The sequence below is a fragment of the Egretta garzetta genome, unplaced genomic scaffold, assembly GCF_000687185.1.
Source record: "Egretta garzetta isolate BGI_Z169 unplaced genomic scaffold, ASM68718v1 scaffold17, whole genome shotgun sequence".
NCBI lineage: Eukaryota > Metazoa > Chordata > Aves > Pelecaniformes > Ardeidae > Egretta > Egretta garzetta.
This window is the reverse complement of record NW_009260136.1, coordinates 216,483-228,934: the sequence shown is the minus strand read 5'-3', so window position 1 is coordinate 228,934 and position 12,452 is coordinate 216,483. Positions and strand designations below refer to the sequence as shown.

At 55.8% G+C, this 12,452-nt stretch overlaps 2 protein-coding genes across 2 annotated transcripts in view; one reads left to right on the top strand and one right to left on the bottom strand.

Annotated features, from left to right (window-relative positions):
- The window catches only part of LOC104128796 (phosphofurin acidic cluster sorting protein 1), a 41,128-nt gene extending 29,819 nt beyond the window's left edge, over positions 1–11,309 (top strand). The window contains exons 9-25 of the mRNA XM_035897072.1: positions 496–555; positions 1,186–1,337; positions 5,411–5,504; positions 5,817–5,888; positions 6,195–6,325; positions 6,449–6,581; positions 6,707–6,811; positions 8,135–8,241; positions 8,541–8,695; positions 8,789–8,899; positions 8,988–9,090; positions 9,853–9,895; positions 10,004–10,046; positions 10,145–10,286; positions 10,458–10,681; positions 10,885–10,998; positions 11,079–11,309. Coding sequence (XP_035752965.1) covers positions 496–555; positions 1,186–1,337; positions 5,411–5,504; positions 5,817–5,888; positions 6,195–6,325; positions 6,449–6,581; positions 6,707–6,811; positions 8,135–8,241; positions 8,541–8,695; positions 8,789–8,899; positions 8,988–9,090; positions 9,853–9,895; positions 10,004–10,046; positions 10,145–10,286; positions 10,458–10,681; positions 10,885–10,998; positions 11,079–11,194 — 1,905 coding nt within the window. The 3' untranslated portion in view covers positions 11,195–11,309. The remainder of the gene's footprint in view (positions 1–495; positions 556–1,185; positions 1,338–5,410; positions 5,505–5,816; positions 5,889–6,194; positions 6,326–6,448; positions 6,582–6,706; positions 6,812–8,134; positions 8,242–8,540; positions 8,696–8,788; positions 8,900–8,987; positions 9,091–9,852; positions 9,896–10,003; positions 10,047–10,144; positions 10,287–10,457; positions 10,682–10,884; positions 10,999–11,078) is intronic.
- Positions 11,310–12,191: 882 nt separating this feature from the next.
- Positions 12,192–12,452, bottom strand: part of LOC104128794 (cullin-9) — a 12,377-nt gene continuing 12,116 nt past the window's right edge. The window contains exon 22 of the mRNA XM_035897071.1: positions 12,192–12,448. Coding sequence (XP_035752964.1) covers positions 12,279–12,448 — 170 coding nt within the window. The 3' untranslated portion in view covers positions 12,192–12,278. The remainder of the gene's footprint in view (positions 12,449–12,452) is intronic.

Below are 12,452 nucleotides of genomic sequence, written 5' to 3'. Positions count from 1 at the left end.
GGAAGGTTGGCGCAAGGAAGGGTGAGCCATTAGCAACTCTTCTGCCTGTCAGCAGAAGGGGGGAGCTGCCCTGACAGCCTCCTGCTCTCCAGGGATCTCCTCGTCCCCATCTGCTTCAGCTGTGCAGGTCCCTGGGCACCTTCTTGAATTTGTTCCCCATCTTTTCTTGCTTGAAGGCAGCATTCCTCAACCAGATGGTCTGGGGAGAAAGGGGATTTAAATGGGGAGAAAGAGCTATTCCAGCCTGTAGCAGAGTCTGAGTCCTTGCGCCCTCCCTCATCCCCAGATACAGTGGCTTCTTGCGGAGTCCAAATTTAGTCCAAATCCTACAGCAAATTTAAAGATCAAGGGAGATCATAGCTGATCTTGGGCCTGTGGACCCAGAAAGGAGGTGACGGCATGTTAAGGAGAGCAACCGTGGCCTGTACATTAGTCATCTTGGAACCTGGTTTGGTAGTTTTGCTGATCTTTTTTCTTTCCCTTGTTTTGTTTTAGCAACCAAACTTCAAGCAGAAATTTGTGGCTTTGCTGAAGAGGTTTAAAGTGACAGAGGAGGTAAGAAGCAGGAAAGCTGCCCCACCTGTCAGTGTCTCCTGCAGATGTGTATGTGTCAGAGTGTGGGTTCCCACTCACTGGGAGCATGAGGCATGAGCTGCAGGTGCTCAGGGATGTTGCCAAAGGTTGTGTGAGACATGGCACAGACTGGGGCTTGGCTTTTCCAAAGCCTTCTGCCTCAGGAAGGCAGCTCCGAGCTTCATGCTCAAATCAAAAACATCTCCCTATTGGGGAGAGGGGCCAGGGGAAGAATGGTGCTGTCATACACTGGCTCTGCCCCAGGGGCAATCCTGTTCATGGCTGAGAGCAGGTTAACAGCAGCCTGGGGGTAGCTGGCCTTGGCTGGGAGCCTGCACTGAGCGTGCGGCACAACTGGTGGAGGTCCTCCCAGGGGTCTTAACCCCCAGTAAGTATGATGGGTGTCTGAGACTCCTTCAGATGTCATGCTCATGGGACCCTCCTTTGGCCCAATGTCAGTGTTGCTTGCTTCTTCCACAGGCTGGATTTGGCTCCCTGAGGTGGGAACAGTGCTGTGGTGTGCCTCGTGGCTGGGAGGGAGCTTGTATGTGCCAGGCCTGGGATGCAGATGACTCCATATCTCTTCATTGCCCTCTGGGCTTGGTTCCACAGGTCCTGGACTCTGACCCTGTAGACCAGACCCAGGAGGTGGAGGAAGACTTGGGCTTGCTCTATGACAGCCTGGAAGAATGCAACAACAGTGACAGTGGCCCGGAGATTGAGGACAATGAGAGTGTGCACAGCACACCCAAGCCCACCCTGAGGTAAGAGTGGCAAGGAGTCACAGGCCAACAGCACAGTCTATGGGACCTGGAGAAATGCCCTCTGACACTTTTCTGTTGCTTGAGCTAATGCAGGCATTGTCTTGTCTCCATTCCCATCACCATCTTCTGTTGGCACCACTGGGCTCCTCACTTGCATATTCTGTTTAATAAACTCAAAACTGCCATTAAAACTGGCTTCCTTCACATTTAGTCTCATTTAATTTCCTGCCAGTCTGGTATCTGACTTACTGATCTGCTGGAAGAGTATGTACATGCCCCCCCTGTTCCCAGCTCTCATATCTTTCTGCTGACAGTCCTGGCCACCTCAGGGCTCTCCACACTGAAGCATGCCTGTCTTTTGAGCACTTTGTGACTGCTTGGGCCAGTTCCTTGTGTCCCTGTGAGATCTGCATGCTGCATTCACACTTTTTGTGGACACATGTGACTAGCAACCATCAATTATGTTCTTCCTCACCCCATTCCCCAGGCACCCAGTGTCTTGACTTGATCTGCCAAGCACTGCTGACTTGGCACAGAGGTCTCCAGTGGACCATGCAGTGAAACCAGGCTTTTCTCTCACATCATCTGCATTTACCTGGCCTCTCTGCTCATGGCTGTTCTGTTTCCATGCTGTACTTTTGTGAGAAAGTTGCCTTTTATTGTCTTTCTACTTGGCTGCCTCACAGTTTACTGGGTGTCTTCTAGCCAAGCCAAGTTTACTTGCCATTATTGTTTCTGTAGTTCAGTATTTAAATATAATTTGGATTAGGTGGAACCCCTGCTGAAGGTACTTAGCAGGGGTAGCAGACTTGGTCTGCCAGAGGCAAACTGTTTGAAATTAAATCTGCTGGATTCAGGAACCCATGGAGCAATGTGGATGAAACATAAGTCATGTCTTCCGTAAACCCACAAGTTGTGAAGGAGACAGCAAGCACTTGGGCAAGGGGGAGCTTCTTGGACCAAGCTTAGGTGGTTTTCTTAGGCTCCAAAAGGAGTTTCCCATGGTCTGTCATCAAAGGCTTTAAAGAAACAAAGGTGCTGTGGGAGAAAAAGGAAGGTCTTTTTGTGGTCATATAACAGTTTATGCATGTAAGCTATGTAAAACTATGTAAACTGTAAGAAAAGTCTACTGAGAGTATTTAAATATAAGACCCTGCACTGGCTCTGCGAGTGCCTGCTCGCAAACATCTGGTCACTGGGAGAGTATCCTAGAGTGAGTGCTGGTTTGTGCTTGTACCTGCCATTACAGTTTTCCTTGGGTGTTTGCTGCTGTAGGGCAGTCTGTTGGGCCCTGGGCTGTTTTTCAGCCTGTTCACAAAGTGTCCCTAGCTTGGTTTGCTCTCTAGTGCCTCAGTTTTTGGCAGTGCTGAGTGTGTATCCCCTTGAATTCACATTACTCGGTCTGTACTACTTCTAAGGAGATGTGGGAGCCAGATGCTAAGGTCTTTAGTGTAGACTCCATGGTTCCAAAGCCCTGCATAGCCTTCTCAGCTGGTGATGACCTTCCAGCCCAGCCTGTAAATTCAAGATGTGATCCTCATGTTGGATTGATTTATTGTCATAGACAGCCTTGCTAGACACTGTGAAGGTCTCTGTGGAGCAAAGACATTAAGGAAGTCCTTAAGGGTGAGCAGTGGCCAGTGCCCTGGATTGGGCCAGTGGTGTTGGGAGCAGATAGCCATCCTTTTGATAGGCCAGGGAGGCCACGCATCTGTAGGCTGCTCCTGCACTGGGAAGGAAACTGGAGCTAGAACTGAAGTTGTTAGGTACGAACTCAACAGTCAGAGCCTTTGATTGAAGATGAGAGGTGAAGGAGCAAAAGTCTCCATAGGTGACTGGGAAAATGGATGGAGAAGAGGGGGCTAATTCATTGCAAACAGGAGGCTGTGCAGAAGGGCTGGGATTTACCTAAATCTCAGCCTGCTGAGACTCAGACTCAGTCATGCCTATAGGAGATCCTTTAAACTGTGGAACAGGGGAAGCTGAGAACTGCAGAAGAGCTCTGTGCTCTAGGGTTGAAAGCTTCTGAACTGCAAGTGAGAGAGGGCAGAAACAGACACAGCTTCCATGGGGAAGGAGGAGACAGCCCCATTTAAATGGGGTGTTGAAAGCCAGACCAAGTGTATACAATCTAGACACATCCAATGTCTAAGAAAAAGGAGGGGATGAAGATACCTTTTTGAGGTACCAGTGGCACCAGGGGTATGTCACATTCTGGTGCGATTACTGGTACAGTACAGAGGAGTGTGGGAGAGATGCTGGGGGGGGGGGCTCAATTATTAGAAAACTTACATATTTCTCTGGTTTGACTCTTAAGTTATTAATGTAGTCTGTATGGATTGAAATTGCTGGCTGAGAAAAGGCAAGTGTAGAGTAATGACTGTACAGGGTGGTGACAATGCCTGAGATCCTGTAGCAGAGAGTGGAAGGGTGGAGAGAGCAGAAATCTCTTAATAACAGGAGACATAATTTATTCCTGTGTGACCTGGAGAAAATGTCCCACCAGGGCACAATGCCGACTCTAAACCTGTAGCTTTGGTAAATGATCATGTTGTGAAGCAGCTGGTCACAGAGCCAGTGAAAGGAAAATCAAGCCTTGACTTCCCCCAGCCAGTGTATAAACACTGCTGCTGAAGAGCTGCTCTGTGGTGGGGACCATAATTTGCTGAGATGAAAGGTTCTTGTAGGAGCAGTAAAAGCAAAGAACCTGACAAACACTGTTGTGCCTGGCAGCACAGCGTGCCGTATACAAATACGGAAACATGTTAAAAGGAAAGTAAATGGAGCCGCCAGGATGTTCAGAGGTCTGTAAGTATCCTGCAGAAAGCTGCAGATATATCCAGATGAGGACAATAGAAAACAATAGAAACCCTGGCAGACACTTAACAGAAGAACTGCTCTATATCATACACCTCTGTGGCCGTCCCTGGAAGCCTGCAACTTGGTATCCTCATCTGCACACCAGGTGAATCAGGAGAAACTTTTCCTGGGAGTTAGTGAGCAAATGACATACATACAGCTTAGAGGGAAGATGGCTCAGATCTCCTGCAGGAAAGTCACGCCTTGCAGATGGGCTGCAGTTGCTGCAAGGGTCCTGGGAAAGCTGACAGGTGAGACATCTAGTGATAGAGCCTGCTTGTTTCCTAAAGACTGGTCTTTGAACAGCCCACAGGATGTGGAGGGGGTCCTGGGCAATTAAATAATGGGTGAAAAAAGGGGAAGCGAAGGTGGAAGCTCACACAGTGGTGGCAGAGGCAGTCCTGCTGCCCCAAGGAAGTTCCTGTGTTGACCACTGTGACTTGGGAACAGGACCTTGGGGTTGCACAACGCAGCTCTACAAAAACATTAGCTCAGACACCTAAACAAAGGTAAATGTAAGTGCTGGAGAACAAAAGAGGACATTGCTGTACTGCTGCGCTACATGTGGTATGGTTCTGTGTGCAATATTGTGGCCTTCAGAGCCTCAGGAAAGGGGAATGCAGAAAGGGAAGGTGGAAGCTGCTGCTGGAAGTATGAAGCAGCAGCAGTCAAGAGGCAAGGAGCCCTCCCTGGAAAAGGGGGAGCAGAAGGGAAGGCAGCAGAAATCTGTGGAAGCTGTGGTGGTGCAGAGGGGACTCAGCAGCGCATTGGGCTTATGGTGTTGACAGTTATCAGTGGGATGGGGCAAGACAGTGGTTCCTCACCCTGCACTGCAGTGGTAGGGGATCACTTGAGAGAGAAATGGCTGCTGGCTAGGAGACAGGGACCCTGCCTCCAACTCACTGAGGTCACAAGTTTAGCCCTGTTGGTCTGGGGTGGCCCCATCCTGTCCCTGCACCCAGCATTATTGCAGCAGACGATGGTGTGCGGGGCTGGCAGTCCGCTGGCAGGTCTGCTCCTAGGCTGTGAGTTGCTCAGTCACGTGGGTGTCTGGCCCTGTGTCCCACTGAGGACCTCTCCACAGCGCTCTGTGCTTTGGGACAGTCCAGCAGGGGTGTGCTGGGATCATGGTGACTTTGTTCCTCTCTTATTCCTGCCTTTTTCTCTCCCATCTGTCTGTCTGTCTGTCCGTTCGTCTGTCTGTTTCTCTGCAGGCGTTTCTTTGAGGGAGTCTCTCATTCTGGTTCCCAGACTGAGATCGGCAGTCTGCACAGCCAGAAAGGGCAGGATCAAGAGTCGGGCAGCCCTGTGAGTTACACCACCACCACCTCTTGCCCCCTCCTTACCCAGCCAGCCCAGCATCCCTGCAGTGCCTGCAGCTCCCTCTGAGACCACAGCTCCTGGCAGCACCTGCCTGGGGCCGCTCCTTCCCTTCTTTCCTCTTCTTTTTCTCAGCACAGGCAGACAGGTAGTGATGGGTGGCATCCTCTGGGGCCAGTCCCAGGGGGATGCTGGGCTCCCCTGTGGGAGCACGTATTCTGTGAGGCCAGGCATGGGTCGCTGGCAGCTGCCCCGCTCAGGGTGCTCCATCCTGCTCTGACCCCACTCCCTGTCCCCCAGGGCGAGGTGGACAAGCGGAAGCCAGGAGTGGTGCGACCACAGGAAGAGCCAGGAGTGGAGGTCCCTGCAGTGGTGAGTCCAGGCTACAGGATGTAGAGTGGGGCTGGAGCTCCCTCAGGCCCCACCTTGCTTCCTGAGGTACCAGGGGTCCCCACCAGCCTGGGGGCAGGACTGGGAGGACAAGTAGATGGGGCTGGAGAGCAGCAAGAGTGGAAGGAGGGTTAGGGTCTGCAGGAGATGCAGCCCAGCCCTCTTGAGGCCCTGCAGCCTTGGCTCTCCAGCAGGATCACCAGGCCTATCCTGGACAGGGGCACCCATCGGTGCAGGGAGTGGGTCAGGGAGAGCGGTGTGTGCTAAGTGACTGTGTGTGGCCCTCAGGAGCTGGCTGCAGTGGAGCCATGTTCACGGCTGGGCCCCGCAGAGGCTGCCACGAGGGAGGGCAGTGTGGACAGGCTGGCCCAGCTGGGCCCCGGCACCAAAACCGAGCTCCCCAGTGCCGTGTCCCCCAGGTAAGGCGGGTCTGTTTCCCGTGCCAGGGCTGAGAGGGCTCACATAGGCTCCCTGGAGTGAGTGGAAGTTGGTGGAGATGGGATTTCCTCAACAGTGTCGCCTCTCCTGCTTCTCTCTCACAGCAAGGCAGAGAGCAAGCAGTTGTGGCGTCCCCGCAGCACCTCTGTGAAGGACCGGCAGAGCTCAAAGGGACAGGGTGGCCGCGCCAGCAGCCTGGACAGTGAGAGCTCTCCAGACTCATGGCACAGTACCCAGGTGAGGCCCTGGAAGCTGCCTCACCTGGAGGCTTCTCACTCGAGAGCCCTGCCAGGCCCTTCAGCCATGGGCAGAGTGGCCAAGGCAGCCGGCTGTGGCTAACCTTCGTGACAATGCTGTCATAGGTGCCCCGGAAGTCTGTTTATGATCAGTTGAACCAGATCCTGGTCTCAGATGAGCAGCTCCCCGAGAGCATTGTGCTGGTGAATGTGGCTGAGTGGCAGGGGCAGGTGAGTAGGTGTGATGGGAGCTGGATGCATGGGGGGAGCTGTAAGCAGGGTCCCAGGGGATTCTCCCAACCATGGCAGGGTGTCCTAGGGAACCTGGCACCAGCTGTGCCCTCCTCTCCCCCAACATGGCCCTTCTTTCAGGGAGACAGTGCATTTCATGGTGCTCAGCTACATTCACAGTCTGGTGTGTCTACTCCGTCATCTGCCACACACCAGCATTGCTGGATCCTCAAAGCATGATGCTCTGAGCAGTCCCAGAAAGGCTGGTTAATGGACTGTGCCTTGCATTCTCACTGCTTGGTCCTGGCTGCCAGGGACCCACACCAGCCAGAGCTTTGCTGGATGCCCTGCCAGAGGTGCCAGACCCTCTGCTGGCACCAGGCCCTCGGAAGCAGCAGAGGTGCCGTTTCCTACTCAAAAATGGGAGAACGTAGCCTGCTGCTCCCAGGGAGCATTATACTGTGTTGTCAGAGCTGGCGTGTCTGGGCAGGGGGGCATGTGAGGCCTTCCTGCCTCATGCTGATCACGATCGTGTCCATGTGAGGATGGGCCCAGCCTCTGACAAGCACCTGCCTCCCCCATGCATGGAGGACTTGACTGCTGAATGTGAGCAGGGCTGTGTACGTGTGTGCAAACATGCAAACAGCAGTTATATAAAACACTGGTGAGACCCCTCTGGGATCCTGCAGCTACATCTGACATCCAGAAACAGTGCTGGAAAATCAAGGCAGGGTTTGTGGCAGAAGAAACCTCGGTGAGAGGTGGTGGAATCTTGACCCAAGCCGCACATTCTTGGCATGTTCCTGTTCTAGCTCTTGTCCTGATGGGGAAAAAGGAGCAATGCCCATTCCCAGACCCTGTCATGGTATCTTCTAAGCCCCCTTGTCTAGCATGACTGCCTGTTTTACCGCTGTTCAGTTGCATGCAGACACCTGAAGAGGCACAGAAGGATTTTTGGGTGCCACAGTGGGAGAGATCAAGAGAAGGGAATGAGCAGAGGGTGACTGAGCCTAGAGCAGGACCCTGCTATGGGATGGCAGGATTTAATCAGAGGGTCCCTGGATCTCAAGGACCTTTATTTCAAGGAGCACAGCCTGGTTCTTGGGACAGTTTTGCCCTTGCTGTCATAGGGTGGCAACTGCTGTGCCCAAAGGCAAGAGGAGGGTGCTGGGGCAGCCAGCCCCCCTGGAGCAGAGGTGGGAGGGGCAGGGATGCCTGGGCATGGAGCCAGGTGTGACCTGAAGGTTTCAGCCTCCCTGCATGGCATGCCAGCACAGCCCTGGCCCCCCAGGGTGCCTTAACCCAAGCTCTCTGCATTGGCAGTACGTGAGTGAGCAGCTCCAGGCACACAAGCAGTTGGTCGTATCCACCTGCTCCGTGGCGGACATCCAGGCAGCCTTCAACACCACCGTCTCCCGCATCCAGCGATAGTGAGTACAGCTTGGGCTCAACCTGGTGGCCCCTATGACTGTAAAGAATGGCTGGGAAGGGTCCTGGCTCCCCCAAGGCTTGCTAGGATCCTTTGGGATTGTGCACACGACTATAGGAGCAGGTATAAGCCCTGGGGAAAGCGGGGGATCCCACGGCAGTGCTCAGCAAGCTGGAAATTGTCACCAATGGGTTTCTGATGCTGGGTCAATTGGCCTGGAAGGACATGTCCCCTGCCCCCAGACCCACCTGCTGAGCCACTGCATGTCCTTCACAGTCTCCTTTTCTCTCCCTTTGGCAGCTGTAACTGTAACTCCCACATGCCTCCCCCAGTGAAGGTGGTGGTGGCAGGGGACCAGAGCTACCTGAGCATTGTCCTCCGTTTCTTCGTGGAGCAGCTGGCCAGCAAGACACCCGACTGGCTCAACTACCTTCGCTTCCTGCTTGTGCCACTGGGTGAGAGCCACCAGAAGCCTGGCCCCGGGGTTGTCCTCTCCCACCAACCCATGCTCCCCTGCCTGGAGCCAATGTTGCCCTTCTCACCCGCAGGCTCTCACCCTCTGGCCAAGTACCTGGCCTCGGTGGATAACAAATACAGCACTCTCTTCCTGGACACAGCCTGGCGGGAGCTGCTCAGCAGGGCTGAGACACCCATCGCAGGTGAGGAGCAAGGGCAGGGTGGGGCTAGCAGTGCCCTGAAGGGGAGCCCAGCTGCCACCAAGGCCCTCACGGCTCTTTGCACCCACAGACACTGTGGACATTGCTGGCCGTGTCGCCCAGTTCATCGCTGGAGCCAGCCTCTCTCACCAGCTGCCCATCTCTGAGGCCATGCTGACATACAAGCAGAAGAGGTGAGCATGGCCCCGGGGCACCTGTCCTGCCCTCATGTGGCCCCAGTCTGGGCTGTGCCCAGGACAGGGCTGTGGGAGATGGGGGACAAGTGAGTGAGGCCCCACACTCTACTCTGCCAGTGAGCAGCATGGTGCTGAGGGGAGCTGGGGTTCCACAGTGAGAGGCCTGCAGTGCCATCCCCTGCCACCCCCATGGTGTGCTTGGCCCCTCCAGCAGCTGTGGGCTGTGGCAGCCCCATGGTGGGGACCGGCTGCCAAAGCTGGGCTGGGCTGGGCTGGGGGCCACAAGCCAGCACTGTGCCCGGGGGTTGACGCTCATGTTCCAGCTGCACTCTCACCTCTCCCTTCTCTTGGTTTCTGGCACCCAAGGAAGAGAAGTCTCTATTTTGATTTTTATATCAGGTATTGGCTTGTGCTTGCTGTGCCGCTGCCTGGCCCCCCTCCTTTCCCCCATGTGCGTCCATCCCTCTTGCCGTGCAGAGGAGCCATGACCCCAAAGCGGGGCAGGGCTGCCCTCCCGCATGCAAGTCCTCTCCCAGCACTGGAGGGGCTGACTCCTTGCCTCCTTGTGTAGTGTGCCCTGTGCTGCCATGTCCGGGACAGGGGGTCTCATGGGAGGGAGGGCAAGAGCAGATGGTCCCAGTGGCTGGCTGAGCCAGCATTGGTCCCTGCCAGCGTGGGGGTCCCTGGGCCACAAGGCTGCCACATGGCACTCGGTGCTCAGCACACCCAGGCCCTGACCAGCCTCTCTTCCTTGTGCAGCCCCGACGAGGACTCCTGCCAGAAGTTTGTACCCTTTGTGGGGGTGAGTGTGTTGAAGGCCAGTGGGCAATTGGGGCTGGGGGTGGGGGGGGGAAGGGCAGTGCACAATCCTGCTGACGCTGGGGATCATCTGACTTGTCTGTCCTTGCAGGTGGTGAAGGTGGGCCTGGTGGAGCAGTCCTTCAGTGCCTCTGGTGAGTCCCTGGGAGCCCACAGTCCCTGGCACCCTTCTCCACTGTGGGGAGGCCCTTACTGGTGTCCCCCAGCCCTGACCCACACTATTCCTCCCCAGTGGACTCAGATGATGCCACAGTCTGCACCCCGTCTCTGCTGAGCTCAGCGCCAGCTGCTGGTGGAGCGGCCCCCTATGGCAAGGAGACTGTGAGCACCCCACCACCCTCCCCGTCTGTCAGCAGTGGCCTCTCAGGTGCCGGGTAAGAAAGCCCAACTCAGTGTGAGGCAGCGGGTGGTGGGGTGGGAGGGTTTGAGGCTGCCACATCCTGGGGTTACGGGGCCAGCATGCTCCCAGGGCAGGCTGGGCTGTTGAGAGGGAGAGGAGCAAGGACAGCACCTGTGTGCTGCATGGTGCTGCCCGTCTTGCCCAGGTCTCTGAGCCCAGGTGTGGAGGTGATGGGCCTGCAGGTGGACTACTGGACAACACAAGGGCTGGACAGGAAGAAGGAGGGTGAGAAGCGGGAGACAGGTATCAAGAACACGCTCAAGAGCAACTTCCGCTCACTCCAGGTCAGCCGCATCCCCGGCACAGGGGAGCTGGTGCCCCCTAGCACCATGGCTATGACTGTGGTCACCAAGGAGAAAAACAAGAAAGGTAACCAGGCCCACCCTGGGGTCCTCTCTGGCTGTGGAGCCAAGGTCTATTGCAAAAAGGGCAGGGGGGGAGCCCACAGGAGGGCAGGGCTGAGACACGGCCCAGCAGGGGCCAGTCAGTGCAGCCAGCCCTGGGGTGAGGGCTCCCACCCAGGGCCAGGTAGGGACATCCTAACATTGGTCCTGTCTGTCCTTGCCCCCCAGTGATGTTCCTGAGCAAGAAACCAAAAGAGAAGGACCTGGAGCCCAAAAGCCAAGTCATTGAAGGGATCACACGCCTCATCTGCACAGCCAAGCACCAGAACACCATGTTGAGAGGTGAGGCGACGCACAAGCCCCATGGGGCTGTATGTGTCAGACCAGGTGGGGCTACACCTCACTGCACCTTCTCTTCTCAGTCTCCATAGATGGGGTGGAGTGGAACGATGTGAAGTTTTTCCAGCTGGCAGCACAGTGGCCAACACATGTCAAATACCTCCCTGTGGGCATCTTTGGCTATTCGAAGAGTGTGTGAGACATGGGGGCAGCCCGGGGATGGAGCTGCAGAGGGTCACAGGAGGAGACAGGGAGACAGAGAGACAGACATGCTCTTGTCCCCTCTCTTCTGTGGCCCAGCCCCTGCCTGCTCTGCAGAGGGAGATACCACACCCGCACCGCTCCCTGTGGGCCAAGACCCGTGAAGGTGAGGCCAGTGAGACCGGGTCTGTGCACCCTCCAACACCAGCCAGGACACCACACCATCTGCCTCCCCCCACCCCCAACAGCAGCCTGGGACAAGGGTTGGCACCAGCCAGCAGGGACCCAGAAAGGGCTCCAGGCCCCGCTCTCCCCAGATGCGCCAGCCAGGCCAGCTCCCCAGCCAGCCAGGGCCCCAGCTGGGCTGGGCCCAGGCAGGTTCCCCAGCGCTGGAGCCAGCAGGATTTCGTGGCGTGGGGGGCAGGTGCTGAGCAGGGCCCACCAACCCTGTACCACCCCTTGCCAGCCCCGCTGCCAGCCTCACGCTGCTGTGCCTGGCCTGGCCCCGCAGGGATGAGGCTCAGCAGCTTTTCTAGTCCTGCTGCAGCCCTGCTGCTGAGGCTGGCACAGTGCTGCTGACACTGTCCCCAGGCTGCTGGGCGTCACCCTCATCTCCCCATCCCTTCCTGACCAGCCCGGCCCCATGGTGCTGCCAGCTGGAGGTGTGGCATGGGGGCACCTGGTTTTTTTTTTTATCAAGATTCTATTTTTTTTAAATTTATTGTACGGTTACTTTTCGGGATTAATTTTAATAAATTAATGCTGGTACCATTATGGCGGGCGGGGTGTGTGTCCCTCCATGCCTGAGGGCATGGCCCAGCACAGCTGAGTGAGAACAAGTGGGGGCAGGGTCTGGCTACTACCACGACTCCAGCAAGCGCAGTTGTCAGGGCTGCCTGGGCACAGCAACCAGTGGTATGACCTGGCCACATTCCCAGCCAGGGGCCAGCTGAGCTCTCTGATAGACTAAAAACTGGGACTGGTTGGAGCTTGGTTAGTTTATTTAAAATAAATTTCACAACTACTCAGGAACAGACAGACTGGACCGAGCCTGTGTTCTCCCAGCCCAGCCAAGTCCTTTTCTACCTGAAAGTAGAAAAAGTCTGTCTCCTTTCAGCAGAGGCTGGGCTTGCTGCCGTCTTGATCTCTACAGTCTGGAAGGCAACCTGGGGCTGAACCTGGGAGGTAGGGGGTGTTGTGGGCTCAGCAGAGACGTATTCCAAGACATGTGGCTTCTCCCCCCGGCGCCGGAGATA